Genomic DNA, 21,711 nt, shown 5'->3' with positions numbered 1-21,711 from the left:
GCAACACAGAGTCACTCCTCCCTCAGGCTGTGCGTACCCCTATGGCGCCATTTCACAACCCATTGTGAAGTAATGACTTTTGTAGCTTTATGCATGATCCTAGCAGATCTGAATGTTTGATATGAGTTACTTAATGAGCTGTGGACCCAACTCCACCTAAGTTCTTTTATGACTATCTCAGCAGTGAGTACAGAGCTATGAGTTCTTTCTCTCTGCTTTGTGTAGAGGAGAAAGAGGTGTTTAGTAGTGTTTATTTTTTAAAATTTATTTAATTTTATTTTAAAAGTCTGCCTATTTAGATGGGCATGAGAAAGGATGGTATTTTGGTTAAGGCAGTAGAATACTTCCCTGGAGAACTGGATTCTATCCCTCCCTCAGCGCAGAGTTCCTATGTGATGGTGGCAAGTCATGCAAACGAAAATTTTCACAGATAGCCACAGTATGCTCCTTATTTTCTGAGTACCGAACTTGAAACACTTTGCAGAGGGGCTGACTGCTGGTAACTGCAACCAAGGTCAATGGGAGATCTGCTCTGAACATATAAAGTGCTATAAAATACTAAGTACTCCAAAAATCAGGAACTAGGCATCTCAAATTGGGCACCCAGAATTATTTGACACTTATGACAGTTTTGGCTTTAATCTCTGTGTCTCAGTTCTTTATGTGTAAAATGGACATAATACTACTCACAGGGGTGTTATGAAGATAAATTCATTAACTTCTGTAAAGAACTAAGATACTACAATGAAAGCACCATTAAAAAGTCTACCAGGAAATTAATAATTCTGGGTGCAGTGCAGCGTTTGGATAATGTGTTGAAAATAATGCGTGGGGCCACACATTGAATGATGAGGAAAAAAATAAATATTGAACAGCTACTCATTGAGTGGCACTGTTGATCCTCTGGAAAAAAATACTGTGTAATTAAAAGTTGTATCATAATGCAGCTGCACAAGCAACCTTAATTCTAGTATTTTATAACCTAAAGGTGCCTGACTTTGCAACCTCAGTATTCTTTTAGTGTAGTTTTTTTATGTACTTTTAAAATACATTTTGCAGTTTATACTTGATATGAAGTGCTGCTTATGATATAAACTGCTGTTCTGAGCAAAAGCAGTTCAGTTTTTTTTTACATTTAAACATCCTTTTTTCTGGGTGTATTGTGTTACACATGAAATTGCAATGGTAAAATTACATTTCTTGTGTTTTCCAGGTTCCTATTTTAATATTATTGTGCTGAAAAGGGACACAGTTTTAAAGTCAGTCCTTTCAGGCTTTGCTCATTCTTAAAAGATCTCTTTGGAAATATTCTAAGATTGAGCTAAGATTATATACTCTAATTAATTGTAGTCATAGACTTGCCTTAATGTAGAAATAAGACTTAATAACCAGTTCGTACAATGTTCTGGCTCCAGAGAGAAGTCCCCTGTGATCCATTCCTAAGTAATAGATCAATTTCATTTAGATTTTATAAAGTGATTTCCAAATATTCTTTTCTAAAGTATTAAATAGTTATACTTGGGTTGCACAGAATGAGTAATGGTGTTTTTGTTGAAGTTCCCCTTTAAAGTGTGTCCAAAAAAAAAAGGGCCCAGAAGAGCCAAGAATACTATTAGGAACACACCCAGCCCTAATGTTTGAAGATTCCTTGTGCAAAGATGCTGGCATTTGATCTGCTCATCTTTTCTCAGGATTAGGCCTTCCAGAAACAGAGAGCAGCTATTGCTACTCCAGAGTGGCTGCGGACTAACATTTTTTCCTCACTGGAATGGCTGTGCCAAGCAGTATAGATTGTAGTTCATCACACCCTAAAGCAGTGATTCCCAGACTTGTTCCGCTGCTTGTTCAGGGAAAGCCCCTGGCGGGTTGGGCCGGTTTGTTTACCTGCCGTGTCCGCAGGTTCGGCTGATCGCAGCTCCCACTGGCCGCGGTTCACCTCTGCAGGCCAATGGGAGCAGGAAGTGGTGCAGGCCGCTGTGGCTCCTGCCGTAGCTCTGGGTGCTGAGCTCAGGGCTTCCACCCCCCCGCAGCTCCACCCTTCGAGCTTCTGCCCGAAACCCTCAGCCTGGGCTCAGGGCTTCTACTCCACAGCTGCAGCCAGAGATTGAGGTTCAGGGCTTCAGCTTCTGTGGCTGCAGACAGGCTTAATAACCCAGGCTTGGGGCTTCTTCCTGCACAGCTTCTGGTGGGGCTTTGGGTGACCAGGTTAGGGCTTTCATCCCTGGGGCTTCTTCCAGGGCTGGGGCATCCATTTTTTGCGGGGGGGTGGGGGGGGGCGGGGGAGGGAAGGTAAATTTGCTGGGGCTCCTGCCTTAATCTGCCAGTGGTCTGGACTAGTAGCTAGGAGCCCCCGGTTTGGGTGCTCCCAGCAGCATAGAGGAGATCTTATTCACCTCCAGAAACCTCCTGTAACTGCAGGAAGCTCAGAGGCTGCTGCCTTCAGAGCCCAGCTCTGAAGACAGCACAGAAGTAAGGGTGGCAATCTTGGGACCCCCCACCCCCCACCCCCGCACAACAACTTTGCAAACCCTTCCACCATCAATCCTATTTTGGGTTGGGATCCCCATGGTTACAACACAATGAAATTTCAGAGGTAAACATCTGAAATCATGAAATTTATCAATTTTAAAATCCTCTAGCCAAGAAATTGACCAGAATGGACCATGAATTTGGTAGGGCTGTACACATTAGCCTGGCAACAGGTATCAACACACTCTCAATTTCCTTGTTTGCCTGTGTTGGAAGACTTAGAGCTTCTGTGAATAACACCTCCCTATTCACTTTCTCCACATGATTTTATAGACCTCTATTATATCCCCCCCTCCATCCCCCCTTAGTGATCTCTTTTCCGATCTGAAAAGTCTGTCTTTTTATTATTTCCTGCTATGGAAGCTCTTCCATACCCCTGATCACTTTGTTGCCCTTCTCTGTACATTTTCTAATTCTAATATATCTTTTTTGAGATGGGATGACCGGAACTGCACACAGTATTTAAGGTGTGGGCATATCATGGATTTATATAGTGGCATTATGATATTTTCTGTCTTCTTATCTATCCCTTTACGAATGGTTCCTAACAGTCTGTTCGCTTTTTTGACTGCTGCTGCACATTGAGCAGATGTTCTCAAAGAACTATCCACAATGACTCCAAGATCTCTTTCTTGAGTGGTAACAGCTAATTTACTGAAAGAGTGCTCTAATGCACATTGAATATTTGTTTCAAGGCTATTGTACTATATCTTTAAGAAGACAGTCACTCATTAAGAACATGTCTGTAGTATTTAAACCACTAGCTAAAAATTCCACATATTTTCAGATTAATGTGATAAATTCCAGCACAAAATAGCTTTCTTTCGTTGTCTTCAGACAATATCTTGGAACATTGTGAGCAGAGTAATGGATTTTACTATCTGTTTAAAACTAGAAAATAATCATGCTCAGAGAATTTCTTTTTTGCCCATAAATCCTTCAGCTAGTGTAGTCCATTTTATAGAAAAGGAAAAAAGTTGAATATTTTCCACTTCACTAAAGTGTACGGTATTACTGTATATGGCCAATGAATCTCATATTGTGAGATATGATGCTGCCAATGCGGTTTTAATGGGAAATAAAACCGTCTTTGTCTGTTTAAAGAGAGATTGCTTCTTTTGCAATAATATAAAACTAAATTGCTGCATCAGTATGTGGGCTGCGGTTGAACAAAAGGTTTATATTGCATCCTAAAACTAAAAAAATAGCAATGATATTTTTACCCAGAGACCATCTTAAAGAATGATCTGACAAGGAAAAGAACCATCTCATTATGCTCTTTCCTTCCATTTTAATGTGTATTTAAGAACTGTTTTTTCCAGTTGCTACTCGTAGTGCAGTATTTAGTATTTTTGTTTTGAAATGCACATTCGCTGAAGGACAGCTGAGAAATAGTGGTATTTTCAAAAACACTCAGTATTGGCCTAACTCTGCACCTACTCAATAGGAGTCTTACTGTTGCCTTTCATGGGTGCAGAGTTAATCCAGCAATGAAAACTCTTGAAAATCCCAGCCATTATATTTTGAAAACCCAGTTCATATCTTAATAGATATATGGCATAAAAGTCAAGAAAAATACTTAGAAAACAGGGATAAAGGGTCCAAGGTTAACAAATCCTTATGAGTAAAATGAAAACATGGTTACACCTGAAGGTGAGTTTGGATAATAAATAAAAACTGAGACACTGAGCTTTTTCAGTATAGCATTTGTACACTTTTTCTATAGCTTTTCCTACTCTTTTTTGTTGTTATTTTGTTCGGAGTCATTGTGGATAGTTCTTTGAAAACATCCACTCAGTGTGCAGCAGCAGTCAAAAAAGCAAACAGAATGTTGGGAATCATTAAGAAAGGGATAGATAATAAGACAGAAAATATCATGCTGCCTCTATATAAATCCATGGTATGCTCACATCTTGAATACTGTGTGCAGATCAGGGCGCCCCATATCGAAAAAAGATATATTGGAATTGTAAAAGGTTCAGACAAGGGCAACAAAAACTATTAGGGGTATGGAATGACTTCGATATGAGGACAGATTAATAAAACTGGAACTTTTCAGCTTAGAAAAGAGATGACTAAGGGGGAATATGATAGAGGTCTATAAAATTATGACTGGTGTGGATAAAGTAAATAAGCTTCTGCAAGAAGCTGGGAATGGGCGACAGGGGATGGATCACTTGATGATTGCCTGTTCTGTTCATTCCCTCTGGGGTACCTGGCATTGGCTGCTGTCGGAAGACAGGATACTGGGCTAAATGGACCTTTGGTCTGACCCAATATGGCCATTCGTATGGTCTTATGTTCTAACTATACAGATATTATGTAGTGTTTTAAAATATGTTTTCATACAATGACACTGTTCCTCCTGTCCTTTAATATTTTGTTATATTTCTCTTAATTCCCAGCAGCTTTCATAGATTCATAGATTTTTAAGGCCAGAAAGGACCATTATGATCAGTTAGTCTGACCTCCTGCATAACACAGAGCATAGAAGCTCACCCAATAATTTCTGAATCAAACATGTAACTTCTGTTTTGAAATAGAGATATCTTTTTTTAGAAAGACATCCAGTCTTGATTTAAATACTGCGCGTGCTGGAGAATCAACCACATGCCTGTGAAAGTTGTCCAATAGTTAATTACGCTCACTGTTTAAAAAAGCACATTTTATCTCCACTCCTGTCTGTATTTCTCTAGCTTCAGCTTCCAACCACTGGATCTCATTGTGTCTTTGTCTGCTAGATTAAAGAGCTGTCTATTCTCAGAAATCTCTTCCACATATAGGTACTTTTAGATCATGATCAACTCAACCTTTTCTTCAATAAGCTAAATACACTGATCTTTTTAAGTCTTTCATGATAAGGCATGTTTTCGAGTCCTTGAATCATTCTTGTAGCTCTTTTCTGAACCCTTTCAGTTTGTCAACATTCTTTTTGATTTATGTTCACCAGAACAATATGCTGTATTCCAGTAATGGTTCTATTAATGCGGTATATAGAAGTGATACTACCTGTCTGTTCCTGCTCCATATTGCTCTGATTGTGCCTCCAAGGTTTGCATTGACCATCTTAGCTACAGCATCTTGCTGATAGCTCCCATTAACTTGGTTATCTACCTTGCCCCAATTGCCTTTTCAGTGTCACCCATTCCAGGTCCCTGTCCCCATCCTGTAAGCCTGACCTAAAATCTTTGTCCTTAGATGTATGAGTTTGCATTTGGCTGTATTAAACACATGTTTTTCAAATCACTCTACCTTAACAGGCAATCCAGATCAGTTTGTGTAATTGACCTGTTCTGATCATTATTTAACACTCCACCAATTATAGTATCATCTGCAATTTTACAGCAATGATTTTATGTTTACTTCCAGATCACTGATAAAGATACTGAACGGCATTAGATCTCTGTGGGACCCAACTAGAAACACCTTCACAGGATGGTGATTTTTCCCATGTAAAATTATTATTAGATTGATCAGATAACCAGTTTTAACTAATTTAATATGGGATGCATTGATTTGTTTAGTGCTATTTTTTGTCAAAATGTCACATGGGACTGAAGCAAATGTTTGAGAGGAGGTTACATATATTGTATCAACATAGTTACCTTTATCAACCAAACTGTTAGTCTCATCAAAGAAAATATCAAGCTTGTTTGACAAGACGACAAGCAGGTGACCAGCTTGGCTTAACAGTGAAATCTTCAATGAGCTTAAACTCAAAATGGAAGCTTACAAGAAGTGGAAATTTGGACAGATGACTAGGAAGGAGTATAAAAATATTGCTCAAGCATGCAAAGGTGTAATCAAGAAGGCCAAGGCACAATTGGAGTTGCAGCTAGCAAGGGATGTGAAGGTAATAAGAAGGGTTTCAACAGGTATGTTAGCACAAGAAGAAGATCAGGGAAAGTGTGGGACCCTTACTGAATGGGCGAGGCAACCTAGTGACAGATGATATGGAAAAAGCTGAAGTACTCACTGCTTTTTTTGCCTCGTCTTCACAGACAAGGTCAGCTCCCAGACTGCTGCACTGGGCAACACAGTATGGGGAGGAGGTGAGCAACCCTCAGTGGTGAAAGAACAGATTAAAGACTATTTAGAAAAGCTGGACGTGCACAAGTCCATGGGTCCAGATCTAATGCATTCAAGGGTGCTGCAGGAGTTGGCTGATGTGATTGCAGAGCCACTGGCCATTATCTTTCAAAACTCATGGCGATTGGGGGAGGTCCCGGACAATTGGAGAAAGGCAAATATATTACCCATATTTTAAAAAGGGAAGAAAGAGAACCCAGGGAACTATAGACTGGTCAGCCTCACTTCAGTCCTCGGCAAAATCATGGAGCAGGTCCTCAAGGAATCCATTTTGAAACACTTGGAGGAGAGGAAGGTGACCAGAAACAGTCAATATGGATTCACCAAGGGCAAGTCATTTCTGGCCAACCTGATTGCCTTCTATGATGAGATAACTGGCTCTGTGGATCTGGATGTGATATATCTTGACTTTAGCAAAGCTTTTGATATGGTCTCCTACAGTATTCTTGCCAGCAAGTTAAAGAAGTATGGGCTGGATGAATGGACTATATGGTGGATAGAAAGCTGGCTAGATCGTCGGGCTCAGTGGGTAGTGTTCAACGGCTCGATATATAGTTGGCAGCCAGTATCAAGCGGAGTGCTTCAAGGGTTGGTCCTGGGGCTGGTTTGGTTCAACATCTTTAGCAATGATCTGGATGAGGGGATTAATTGCACCCTCAGCAAGTTTGCAGATGACACTAAACTGGGGGGAGAGGTTGATACACTGAAGGGTAGGGATGGGGTTCAGAGTGACCTAGACAAATTGGAGGATTGGGCCAAAAGAAATAAACAAGAACAAGTACAGAGTCCTGCACTTAGGAAGGAAGAATCCCATGCACCACAACAGTTTGGAGACCTACTGGCTAAGAACTGGATAAATTCATGGAGGTTAAGTCCATTATTGGCTACTAGCCAGGATAGGTGAGAAATGGTGTCCCTAGCTTCTGTTTTTCAGAGGGTGGAGATGGATGGTAGGAGAGAGATCACTTGATCATTACCTGTTAGGTTCACTCCCTCTGGGGCACCTGGCATTGGCCACTGTCGGTAGACAGGATACTGGGCCGGTTGGACCTTTGGTCTGACCCAACATGGCCATTCTTATGTTCTTAAGCGGCAGTTCTGCAGAAAGGGACCTCGGGATTACAGTGGACGAGAAGCTGAATATGAGTCAGCAGTGTGTCCTCATTGCCAAGAAGGCCAACGGCATATTGGGCTGTATTAGTAGGAGCATTGCCAGCATATCGAGGGAAGTGATTCTTCCCCTCTATTCGGCACTGGTGAGGCCACACCTGTAGTATTCCATCCAGTTTTATTCCCCCCACTGCAGAAGGGATGTTGGCAGATTGGAGGGAGTCCAGCGGAGGGCAACAAAAATGTTTAGGGGGCTGGGGCACATGGCTTACGAGGAAAGGCTGAGGGAATTGGGGTTATTTAGTCTGCAGAAGAGAAGAGTGAGGGGGGATTTGATAGCAGCTTTCAACTACCTGAAGAGGGGTTTCAAAGAGGATGGAGCCAGGCTGTTCTCAGTGGTGGCAGATAACAGAATAAGAAGCAATGGTCTCAAGTTGCAGCAGGGGAGGTCTAGGTTGGATATTAGGAAACATTATATTTCACTAGGAGTGTGGTGGAACACTGGAATGGGTTACCTAGGAAGGTGGTGGAATCTCCATTGTTGGAGGTTTTTAAGGACTGAAGGGGAAGTCCCGGATGACTGGAAAAAGGCTAATGTAGTGCCAATCTTTAAAAAAGGGAAGAAGGAGGATCCTGGGAACTACAGGCCAGTCAGCCTCACCTCAGTCCCTGGAAAAATCATGGAGCAGGTCCTCAAAGAATCAATCCTGAAGCACTTGCATGAGAGGAAGGTGATCAGGAACAGCCAGCATGGATTCACCAAGGGAAGGTCATGCCTGACTAATCTAATCGCCTTTTGTGATGAGATTACTGGTTCTGTGGATGAAGGGAAAGCAGTGGATGTATTGTTTCTTGACTTTAGCAAAGCTTTTGACACGGTCTCCCACAGTATTCTTGTCAGCAAGTTAAGGAAGTATGGGCTGGATGAGTGCACTATAAGGTGGATAGAAAGCTGGCTAGATTGTTGGGCTCAACGGGTAGTGATCAATGGCTCCATGTCTAGTTGGCAGCCGGTGTCAAGTGGAATGCCCCAAGGGTCGGTCCTGGGGCCGGTTTTGTTCAATATCTTCATAAATGATCTGGAGGAGGGTGTGGATTGCACTCTCAGCAAATTTGCGGATGATACTAAACTGGGAGGAGTGGTAGATACGCTGGAGGGGAGGGATAGGATACAGAAGGACCTAGACAAATTGGAGGATTGGGCCAAAAGAAATCTGATGAGGTTCAATAAGGATAAGTGCAGGGTCCTGCACTTAGGATGGAAGAATCCAATGCACCGCTACAGACTAGGGACCGAATGGCTAGGCAGCAGTTCTGTGGAAAAGGACCTAGGGGTGACAGTGGACGAGAAGCTGGATATGAGTCAGCAGTGTGCCCTTGTTGCCAAGAAGGCCAATGGCATTTTGGGATGTATAAGTAGGGGCATAGCGAGCAGATCGAGGGACGTGATCGTTCCCCTCTATTCGACATTGGTGAGGCCTCATCTGGAGTACTGTGTCCAGTTTTGGGCCCCACACTACAAGAAGGATGTGGATAAATTGGAGAGAGTCCAGCGAAGGGCAACAAAAATGATTAGGGGTCTAGAACACATGAGTTATGAGGAGAGGCTGAGGGAGCTGGGATTGTTTAGCCTGCAGAAGAGAAGAATGAGGGGGGATTTGATAGCTGCTTTCAACTACCTGAAAGGGGGTTCCAAAGAGGATGGCTCTAGACTGTTCTCAATGGTAGCAGATGACAGAACGAGGAGTAACGGTCTCAAGTTGCAGTGGGGGAGGTTTAGATTGGATATTAGGAAAAACTTTTTCACTAAGAGGGTGGTGAAACACTGGAATGCGTTACCTAGGGAGGTGGTAGAATCTCCTTCCTTAGAGGTTTTTAAGGTCAGGTTTGACAAAGCCCTGGCTGGGATGATTTAACTGGGAATTGGTCCTGCTTCGAGCAGGGGGTTGGACTAGATGACCTTCAGGGGTCCCTTCCAACCCTGATATTCTATGATTCTATGATTCTATGACTGGGTTGACAAAGCCTTGGATGGGATGATTTAGTTGGTGTTGGTCCTGCTTTGAGCAGGGGATTGGGCTAAATGACCTCCTGAGGTCTTTTCCAACCCTAATATTCTTTGAGTCTGAGACTTACTTTCCATAAAATAGTGTTGTGCCATTAGTTATGCCTCCATTGTTTAATTCCTTACTGATAGAGTAACTATATCAATCTTTCGATGATTTTGCCTGATGTCAGAGTCAAGTCTAATGGGCCTGTAGTTACTGTGCTAATCCCATTTACTTTTTAAATATTGCACATTAGTGTCATTTCAATGCTCAGGAACTTTCTAAGTGTTCCAAGATTTGTTAAAAATTAACACTAATGATTCAGAGAGCTCCTCTGCCAATTATTTTAATACTTTTAGGTGCAAGTTATCCATTCCTCATTTTAAAATGTTTAATAGTTGCTGTTTAACATCCTATCTAGTTGCTGATGGAACAGAAAGTATTTTACTATCTTTGCAACACATGGAAAATGATCCTGCTACTTTCCAAATACAGAACAGAAATATTTATTGAATACTTCTGCCTTTTCTACATCATGATTGTCAATTGTACCATCTTTATCTAGTATTGGACCTATCCCATTGTTAAGATTTCATTTGTTCCTTATTATATTTCAAGATCTTCTTCTTCTTGTCATTAATCTTACTGGCTATAGCTTTTTAACTAGCTGCTAGTTTGTACTCATTGCTGTCAATCTCCCATTTTTCCATTTGTTATAGATATTTATTTATTTTATTATGTAATAGCTACTTGCACATCCCTTGTTAACCAGGATGATTGTTTATGAAGAATTGCTTTGGTGACTTAGGAACTGTCACTGTATTTGGCATCTAATAAATCATAAATAAATTACAATAAAGAATCCTAAACAACACCCAGTTATCATTTACATTATGTTTACGTTTTTCTCCCACTGAATTTTGTTCAGAGTTCTTGACATCTTTCAGGAATAGAGACTTCCACATTTGTACTTACAGTAGGATGGTCTGTCTTTCACTGTTTGTTCTCTGTAACATGATGCCTCCTCAGATTTAACCTACACTGGCATTTTGACCTCTGGAGACCTAATATCAGTCTCCAGTGTTTAGCTCACTCAATCAGGGAACCAGACCAATATCACCTGGCTGATGTGATCCATTACAACCAACCAACTCAGCTCAAAATTTGAGGGGAAAAAAAGAAAAGTGTAAAATGCAGAATTGTGCCACAGAATAGTGTTAGGCATCAGAATAGTCAACAATCTTTTTAATGAAATTTCTTTGGAAATTTTATAAAGCTGCCCCAATTTCCCAAATGTTTCATGAACTCTAAAAGAACTCAATAAAAATAAATTTTACTATGAATATTTTGCCCAGCTATGTAATGCACCAGACACTTAATAAGATACAATTAAAAAAGCTCCCTGTGGAACATATTTCAAATGAACACTAAGAATATTAAAGAGTATAATGTCTCATTATAGAGTATGGTAAAATAAGCCTAAATGCAACAAAATAAACAGTTTTTATGGAAAGTACAAGAGGCAAACATTAAATCTATTTTAAAACCTTATGCCATATGCTGATTGATATACCAAGTTAAAAGTTGAAAAATTGGTGCAGAACCTAAAAGTGCAACTGGTAGACCTGTTTCACCTTTAAGTGTCTCTAGAATCTAATAAAATACTGCGTGTGACAAAAGTCAATTAGTAAGGAATATATAGTCCTTTCAAGAAGATGTGTTGATTAAAGTGCATATTTAGAGGCATATAATGCAAGTGACAAAGCCTATGTCTTTCCAAACTGCTCTTTCAAATGTTTAGGTAGCCATGTACGTATTGGAGCTTGTACTTTCTTTAAGATTAAATAAAATTCTTTATTTTTAACTGAATGGGTCATTTGCCAGTGCAGAAAACAAAGCCTAATTTTGCAGTCTCTGGATATTTAATGGTCACTAAATAGTCTATTACAAAACAAGTTAAATCCCCAAAATGTATGATAGTCATACAAAATTGCTCAGGAAAATCAAAGCAATTATGTGTATTGGATGGCAACAGCAAAACCAGATTACTGTGATCAGTGATTTAAAAAAAAAATCAGAGTCCATCTAAGCTAGTGGTGGGCAACCTGCGGCCCATGGGCTGCATGCGGCCTGTCAGGGTAATCCACTGGCAGGCCGCGAGACAGTTTGTTCACTCTGACTCTCTGCAGGCACGGCTGCCTAGAGCTCCTAGTGGCCATGGTTCGCCGTTCCCGTGGGCCGTTCCCAGTAGGCTGCAGGTTGCCCACCACTGCTCTAAGCTATACATAAAAATGAAATTGGAAAGAAAGTTATTAAAAGCTCTTATCCATATTTGATAACTTACCTACATTCCTTATTACTGGCTGAAGAGTTCATGTAACGTTCATGCACCTGGAAACAGTCAGGGCACACCCTGACTGTTGTATAGGAGCGATGCACACATTGCTCTGTCCAAGGACATAGACCATGGGAACATGGACCACTGGGAAGTCAAAATAAGGACATCAACCGTGGGAAGCTTCCTTGGCCTAGGCTCAAGGCCTGAGAACAAAGATTGTAGTAGATAGAGGCTGGTAAATAAGAATATTAATCAAAGTCATATTATTTCCTTTGTTGATGCCTTTTGCGGTCGGAGTATGTAATGCGCAGGGGGGAGAGAAATAAAAGAGAGGTGGAAAAGCTGACAGGGGCAATCCCATCAGCAGACCAGCCTGCTTGCTTGCCTAAAGCCGTGTCCTGTCTTGTATTGAACTGCCACAAATGGCCTTTAATTATTTTGTGTAAGCTGCTAAAATAATTATCCTTTTGAAGAAAGAAAAAAAAAAGAATTTGGAAGCAGAGTTCATTTACTTGAACTCGTCAAAGATGTATTCTTTATCACAATCAATTACAATTGGATAGCTGACTCCTGGAATTTAGGTTTTGCCTCATATTTTATTAGTTCAGCGCTGCAGCAACATTAATATAAGTCTGGCAGACAATCTTATAAAACTAATGTCCTGGTTAATATAACATCTGGTACCTATTTGTTTTAGGTATAATTTCATTTATTGTCGAAGTTGAAGAACAACAGCAGTCTCAACATAACAGCTCACCGGAGGAGACAGATGGTGAACAGGCCCTTCAGAAATTGTCAACAGAGACATCACAAACTGTTGATGCAGCAAACACCGGTATGTTTATTATTATGGATAATTTCATTATCAATCTGTATAAACCTCTATCATCATTCATTTTTAAATGAAATGCATATTTGATGTGCCAAGCCACGTGCCTGTGAATAATGCATAGCCAAATGTTTATTGTATACGTGTACAAGAGCTTGTCCTTTGGTTGATTCTCAAAAGATTTTTATGTAGCTTCAAGCTTTGTTTGATTGTTGTTTTTCTCTCTTTTTGCAACATTGTTAGCAGTCAAGTGTCTCCTATTTTTCAAAACCAAAAATAACATTGATAGCTTAAACATAGAAAAAATTATTTAACACATTTTGCCTTATTTTTAAAGTTATTCTTCTTTGATGGCAGACCAAATAGTATTGATGTGATTACATTGTTTCAGAACAGGAAAGAAGGGGATCCCTGAAAGTTGCTGAGAATACTGTCTCAGAATATCAAACCAACCTGTTTCATAGGAAATCACAGACTATTCTTTGAATATTGTCAGTATAAATCCCATTCTTGGGATCTGTAAGTGCCGTTGGTATCAAATCAGAGAAAACAGATTTTGTAGGAGTTGTGAGCACACTCGCTTCTGGTACCATATATTTGGGGCTGATATTATTTATGGGACCCTGTAGCGGGGTGGTCACCTGCTTCGGTTAGAAAGGGGTTAAAAGCAGCCAAGGGAGGCTGCTTGGGTAGTTAGCCACAGGTGAGGTTGTGCCCATTTAGGGCACAGCTGGCCCTGATAAAAGGACAGGCTAAGAGAGTGGGAGAAGGGACTCTTGCTCCAGCTGGGAAGCAGAGAGGAGCAGGCTGCCTGGCTGGGCTGGGCTGGGCTGGGGAACGGAACGGAACGGAACTCTGGCCTGGTGAGTCCCCAGGCTGAGGTCCTCCCAAGGCCAGGGGAGGTATTAGGGCTTTAGGGAAGCAGCTGGGGTTAGAAAGGCAGCATGTCTGACCCCCTTGCCAGTGATGAGTGTTCATTACAGACTGCAGTTTACCCCTGAGAGAAGGGGCTAGAGACGAATGGCAGTAGCCACTGAGGCAAGGTGGGTATATGGGGTTGGGGTTCCCATGGGAGGGGAGAACAAGGAAGTGGGGGCACTGCTGTGGGGCAGCACCCCAAGATAAGGGGCACCGGGGTCGGGAAGGAACGTGGCGCCTGAAGTGCTACAGGTAGTGGGGATTCACAGGAAGCAGGTACCGGTAGGGAGACACCGGCCAGCAGGGGGCGCTCCAAGACTGGAATCAAGCTAATTCCTGGACAACCAGCAGAAGATGCGTGCTGGTGAGTTGGCGCTCTGTTACAGACCCCTTCTCCAGCCCCAGCTGACCCAGTGTTTACTAGCTCCTCTTGGTTCTCAGATTTCCTGGTTCTAGAAGTGGAATTTTCAGATCTTATATTTCAGGTAAATCATATGGAGATAAGTTAAAAAGGAGAATCAATATCAGAACACGTAGCAGTACCTGATGTTTTAAAAATATATTTTGCCACATCTAAAGCATCCTCTTTTGCGTATTTCAGAAATGTCTGTCAACAAGATAAGCATTTCTACAAACTATAATTAAATTAATATGTTTATGCAGCATTTTACTCTTGACTTGGCAGTCAGATCTAATGCCTAATTTGGGAGAGCCGACCCACCTCTCCATTACTGCTAGTTAACCTCCCAAAACTGAGGGTCTGTATTGACAAACGGGAAATCGTGTTGCAAAAAAAGGAGTGTTTTAAGGTGTTAAGCACCAACTAATTATATTCTGCAAATTACTAAAATGTTATAATGTAGAGAAACAAGTAATGGTAGGCCATATCGTAGAAATGAGTTCTCTCAATACTGCGTCAAGGATATGAACTCCATTATTTGAATGTGGCCTTTTTATGTGTTAGGGACACCAGAGCTAAAGTCAAGCAAATTATGCCTAATAAAGGAGAAAATGAAAGAGAAAAAGTAAAAGAAACATAAACAAGCAATTACCAATGGTTATTTCAGATACCACACAACAGAACCACTAACCCAGGAACTTATCCTTGCAACAAAGCCCGTTGCCAACTGTGCCCACATATCTATTCAGGGGACACCATCAGAGGGCCTAATAACATCAGCCACACTATCAGAGGCTCGTTCACCTGCACATCCACCAATGTGATATATGCCATCATGTGCCAGCAATGCCCCTCTGCCATTTACATTGGTCAAACTGGACAGTCTCTACGTAAAAGAATAAATGGACACAAATCAGATGTCAAGAATTATAACATTCATAAACCAGTCGGAGAACACTTCAATCTCTCTGGTCACGCAATCACAGACATGAAAGTCGCTATCTTAAAACAAAAAAACTTCCAATCCAGACTCCAGCGAGAAACTGCTGAATTGGAATTCATTTGCAAATTGGATACTATTAATTTAGGCTTAAATAGAGACTGGGAGTGGCTAAGTCATTATGCAAGGTAGCCTATTTCCCCTTGTTTTTTCCTACCCCCCCCCCCCCGCCCCCAGACGTTCTGGTTAAACTTGGATTTAAACTTGGAGAGTGGTCACTTTGGATGAGCTATTACCAGCAGGATAGTGAGTTTGTGTGTGTGTTTTTTGGAGGGGGGTGAGGGGGTGAGAGAACCTGGATTTGTGCAGGAAATGGCCCACCTTGATTATCATGCACATTGTGTAGAGAGTTGTCACTTTGGATGGGCTATTACCAGCAGGAGAGTGAGTTTGTGTGTGGGGGGTGGAGGGTGAGAAAACCTGGATTTGTGCTGGAAATGGCCCAACTTGATGATCACTTTAGATAAGCTATTACCAGCAGGACAGTGGGGTGGGAGGAGGTATTGTTTTATGATCTCTGTATGTATATAAAGTCTGCTGCAGTTTCCACGGTATGCATCCGATGAAGTGAGCTGTAGCTCACGAAAGCTCATGCTCAAATAAATTGGTTAGTCTCTAAGGTGCCACAAGTACTCCTTTTTATGTCTCTCTTTTGGAGAGCTTCCAGCAAAGATTACAATTTTAAGTGTCTGCTGTGCTATGGGGGGTTAGGAGAACACATTTCCCAGGTAAATGAAGGCTGAAATAAACTATTACCCCAAATCAGTAGCGAATCCCGCCTTAGTATACCGGACAACAAAAATATTTTATAATGGACAAAGGAAAAGTCAGTGAATTGTGTTGGCTATATCAAAGTAATCTAAACTGTTAAGATCACTTATTTCATTCCCATTTATAAACTAAGTCCAAAGAATCTGAACAAAAACTATTTAATTCAGTTTCTTAATAGAAGCCAATCAATAAATTATTCATTTAAAATAGCAATGTTTCTTATAGGCCCATCGGCTCATTTTTTAAGGAGTGGCCTTGAGACAATCAATTTAATGAAGATGCTTAATTTTTAAACCTAATTCCACTATTCCTCTCTCTTGTACCAATGTTAGAGTATGTCTCTTCACAACTGCTATTGACTTCAGTGGGGCCCTGGCCATTTCACCTCAGGAGTGCATGTTCGGTCTAACCTTTCTGGTATTTAACAAAAGTTGTTGATATCTTAAATCTAGAATGCCATTTCAAGAACAATTTTTATCTAACTCCTTGACAATATTTTGGGAAACATGATCTCACGTTGACGTTTTGGTAAAGACATATGGCAGAAGAAGTGTTGGGCTGGAAGGCTGCTTCATCTTGATGTTGTAGCTTCCTTTGTTGTCTGTTTTATTGCTGCTGCATTTGGTTGCTTGTGTATGCTGATTTGAAGGTGTGAAATGAGGCAACCTGAGTGTGTGGAAGTTTAGAGATGGGAACTGAGAAGATCACCAGCGTCCAAAGCTTTTATTTCTTCTATTTACATAGCTTCAATGACTGTGGAAGACACATCACTTTCAGGATTTTCCATATCGGTATCAGCCACTGTCATCTTTTATTGACTCAACATCTTCATGAGATGGCCTTGGTAATCTCTTTAGTTTAGTTTACATTCAATCTGCTAATTGAAATGTAACAAGGTTGTAAATATTTCATAACTTTATTGTTTTGCCTGTGTAGCAGGAAATTCTCAAAAGATCTCTACAATTAAAATTCTAACTTTCTTTTATTCAGTTCATTTCTGAGATATCCCTTTAGTTCCATATTTGTTTAATAGGACTTTAATCTGAAATAGAATTTTATCTAAACACTCCTATTTTCTATATAAAAATCTTTTAGCCTCTAAAACAATAATTGAAACTTAGTCAGAGTTATTATTTTGTTTTAACAGTCTTTGGAGAGCTTCTCCTTGTCTTGAAGTTTGTCAGATGGTTTGCTCAAGCATGCAAGACAACAAATTTATTCCCCAATTAATATAAATATAACTATATTCAAATGGATTCTTATTTTAGTTACCAGTTAAGGTAAAGTTTTTTGATTCTATATTTATACATAAAATATTCATATATTCTTATAGCAATGTTGTCAGAGTCATTGTATGAAATGCTTGCATTTAGATACAAAACAGTGCAAATAAACAACTCATACAAGGCTAAAACAATGTTAAGCAGTTGAGGAATACATAAATAACTTTACTTTAAGTGGAACTGTGTTTTAAGAAAACTTCCATAAAATATTTCCCAAATGTAATAAGATAAGGACTATATTAATGCCACACTGGGTGCCTTGAAACAAAGAAGATGTACCTCGTATACTTGGAGACGGCTACTGTTGTTTGTCTTCTGACAAAATAGTTCTTTCGTTTACAACCCACTACAGTAATCATGTTTACGACTTGCTATGAAAGAGTCCTACCAAATACACTATGCAAGGCAGAAATCACTATAGCATTTATTTAAATATTTCTAACAGTATATAAAGGGAAATAATATGAAATTTTTAGAAGCAAAATAAAAGTTTATAAAGCTGCATTCCAGGATCTGTGCAAACAGACAATGTAGGAAATAAATATGATTTTATAGTTAAGTAGGTGTCATCTTCTCTGAGAATCTTGGTGACTGTCAACTGTTGACAGAAAGCAGAGTTTTCCTATGAATTTCTTTGTCTAGTTTATATGCTTATTTAATGTCTGCATGCAAAAATAGAAGCATGTAAGCTACCATACTCTCTAAGCGTCATATACATGAACACTGTTGTAAATATCTCCTTACATTCAGAAAAGAAAAAGGCAACTTTTTATTAACCTAAATTATAATAATGAACTGTTATATTTCTGTTAATAATATCATTTTGCCTCAAAAGTGGTGTCTTTCTCTAAAAAAGGTTGCTTAGCAGTGAATGTAGTTCTTTGAATACATCAGAAATACAGATCCGTGCTCCCTGCCTTTCATACCCATCACTTTTTAGAGGCTTTTTTTTGGAAATTGTGCATAAGCAGAAAGAAGTTGAGAGACAGAGCTGCAGTCCTTCATATACTTGCAGACCCAAACTTCAAACACGATGAGGAAGCAGTTGTGCAGTCCGATAACCCCTGCCTTTGTAGAGCTTTGGATGTAAAATGCACTCTTCTTAGACTTCTTGACTAGAAGACTCTTCAAATATCAGTTAAAAATAGAGAAGCGGTCCTATCGTCTCTTGATATATTGCAAATATTCCCCCCCTCATTTTTCTGCTGCTAAGCATTTAGGGTTTGATTTTACATTTTAAAAACATGGTTGGCTTTTTTTCTTCTTCTTAGTGGGGGAAAATAATCATAGCTCAGAATAGTAATTACTAGCCCTAATCCACACCCTATGTATTAGTGCAATAATATGTGTACAGAATGTGCCTTGTGAGGTATCATATGAAAGCTAATAAGACACTGTTTATTAATATTATTCTAAAATGCATGTATTAACATGATATGTGAAGTTACAAATTCCTTCTGTATGATGTTACTAGAACATGTTTAAGACCAGACAGCCTAGCCTTGGTAAAGGTGATAAACAGGTTTGTCCTAGACAAAGGAATATTAGTTTACCCCAGTTTACATATTAGCAGTAAACAAAGCTATCAAGCTAAACCAGTGGGGGTTATTCTGTTCCTGAATTCAAGAGAAAGAAAATTAACATGGCTCCTGCACACCAGAGACCCAGGATGCTGAGTCTCCAGAAGGTCTTCCTGACTTGTAAGACAAAGAAATCCTTTTGGGGATATAAGGAACAGAGGAAGACTCCATTTTTATCCTTAAGGAGACAAAGAAACCAAGCAATTTGATCTGTGATTGGTCCTGGCCAGACTGGCCTGTGTAAAGCTGGAAAGGAGACTGTAGGCGAGAGAAGTCATCTTGAACAAAGACTATCTTGATAGATCAAGTTGTAGACTTTTAGAGAGGTTTATACATTTTATTTGCTTGTAACTGTCTCTACCTTTATTTCTTTGACTTGGTATCACTTAATCCATACTCTTTTGTTAATAAAATTGTTTTACTTTTACTGTAAACCAATTCAGTGTTGTGCTTGAAGGGAAGGGTGTATTTACCCCCATTAAGTTAATAAGTTGTGATGTCTTGAAGAGAGCAGAAAAGTTAATATCTTTTGTGAATGCACAGTGGTAAAAGCTGCTTATTGCAGAGAAACATCTCTGAGGAGCTTAGGGGCTGGAGTTCACTGATGCCTTCTCAGTGAGACTGAGAGCCTTGGGGAGTTTGCAGATGAGGAAGGCAGACTGATGTGGCAGTCTAATCTCCAGCAAAACTCACTTTCGCTGAGGCAGAGAGGTAACACAGTGGGCCACAGCTCTGGGTATCCCCAGAAGTGTGTTACATATGGACTGAACAATGAAAGTGTCTGGGTGTGGACAAGCTGCAGATTGGTTTGCCAGTAAGCAGAGATTGGCTTGTAAGGACTACAGGCATTCATCAGTGGAGTAGTAGCAATTCTACAGAATCCTCTCCAAACATCTTACTACTCAGCACCAAATATAGGACTTAGGCCTTGATCCTGCAAACACTTAAGCACTTGTATAACTTGAGCACTTGAGTAGTACCACTAAAGTGAATGAGACTACTCACATGCTTAAAGTTAAGTTAGGGCACAAGCATTTGCAGGATTGGGTCCCTGGTGCATAAGGCACAGGAATGAGCTCTTAAAGTAAACATTTTTAAAAATAATTTGAAAAGAGATGCCAGCATTTGTTACTGATATAAAAGTATGGTTCATTTTTATCTTCATTTATCATATATCCATGCTGCAAGCCTCTCTAGTTTAAAGAAGAAATGAAAATAGCTTTTTCAGGAAATTCTACTAATGCTCTTATCTAGTTGGTTTTGTAGATGTGAGTCTTTGAAGTGTTGATTTCAAGCTTTGTTGCAAAGAGTTTGAAGAAAATTGTATGCATTAAACTTTCCACTAATGTCTCCTATTCCTGTCAAACTGCAGGTTTTTTCTGTTGCTGCTGGTGGTCATATAACAAGAAACATTACAATAATAATCCACATAAGTTTGTTTACAATATTAGGGTACTTTCAGGTGATTTTACCTGCTACCTTAGTTCATTATCAGTAGTTTCTGGAAAATCTTTTGAGATTGTGAAATCCTAGAAGAATAGTCTATTGAAAATCAGTTACCATTACAAATGCCAACAGTAGGTGTAAAAATTAAGATAAGTTTTTACTTCTAATTGAAGTTCTTTGTTCTCTATAATTGCAAGGATAGCTTTGTACTTAAGATTTTGTTTCTTATGGTGTTTTAGATTTTAATAAACATAAATTAAGATTTGCTTAAAATAAAATAATTGATCTTAGATAATTTTAGTCTGTTTCTGGGGGGAAATTACTTGGAAAGTGACAGATACTTTATCACTGGTAGCAGTTATGTTTTAGTTAAGGTTAGCTAGAATAAAGTTTAGTTTACAGGATGATTGGAAGATTCTGCAGTCTGAGAAGATTTATTTGCTTTTTTTATACTTTTTTCATTTTAGATCTATTCAGCTATTAAAAATAAGTAAATTAAAGGTCTGGATTGACCTCAGATAAATCACTGAAAGTATGTTGGCAGCCTATTACTATTATTTATACTTCTGTAGCACCTACATGCCTCAGCAGAGATCAGGGCCCGTTCTGGTAGGCTAGGCTCTATACATACACATAAGTGAGAGACAGTCCCTGTCCCAAAGAGTTTACAAACTAAACTAACAGGACAGACAAAGAATGGGAAGGGAAACAGACTCAGAGAAGTGAAGTGACGTGCCCAAGTCTTCATACAGTAAGTCAGAGCTGGGAACAAAACCCAGGTTTCCTTTCTCCCAGTCCAGTACTCTATTGACCAGACCACAGTGCCTCTCTAACAGCGGGCTTCAGAGCAAGGAAAAACTCGAGGTCAAGTGGTTGTTTTAAATACACTTTTAAAAACCTTTGTTTATACAACTTGGTCTGCTACTTTACTTAACTTTGCCTATTGTAATACTTTTCTTTGTTAATGGTATTATTTAAAGTAAGAAAAAGTGAGCTAAGTATAAATTAAAACAGTCTACATTTACATGGACTGTACACAGTACTACAAAATTAACTTTTATAATGGTGTAGTTCATGCAAATGAATGGAAAATGCATGTTCTAGAATTAAATAATACAATTACAAAGTTAAAATGAAAAAAATAATAGTGGAGGAAAAGCAAAAATAAGAGTTTCACACAAGGCAGAAAAGATATGTTCAGATGGGATTTGAAAATATATGGAGAGACTGTAAAACTGATAAAAGAAAGTTGTTCAAGAATGCAAGTGATGTAGATAAGACTCAGGATTAATGATGAGATTATATGAAGGAACTGAGAGGAAGTCATTGCTTGATGAGAAGAGGCAGAGGAGTAGATAGATTAAATGAAT

At 39.6% G+C, this 21,711-nt stretch overlaps 1 protein-coding gene across 1 annotated transcript in view; it reads left to right on the top strand.

Moving 5' to 3' along the window:
• CFAP47 (cilia and flagella associated protein 47) overlaps window positions 1-21,711 on the top strand; it is a 643,435-nt gene that overhangs the window by 376,959 nt on the left and 244,765 nt on the right. Inside the window, exon 50 of the mRNA XM_073358068.2 lies at window positions 12,812-12,949. Coding sequence (XP_073214169.2) covers window positions 12,812-12,949 — 138 coding nt within the window. The remainder of the gene's footprint in view (window positions 1-12,811; window positions 12,950-21,711) is intronic.

The sequence above is a fragment of the Lepidochelys kempii genome, chromosome 1 (genome assembly GCF_965140285.1).
Source record: "Lepidochelys kempii isolate rLepKem1 chromosome 1, rLepKem1.hap1, whole genome shotgun sequence".
NCBI lineage: Eukaryota > Metazoa > Chordata > Testudines > Cheloniidae > Lepidochelys > Lepidochelys kempii.
Note: the sequence above shows the minus strand (reverse complement) of the source record. Positions and strands in the feature narration are given on the sequence as shown.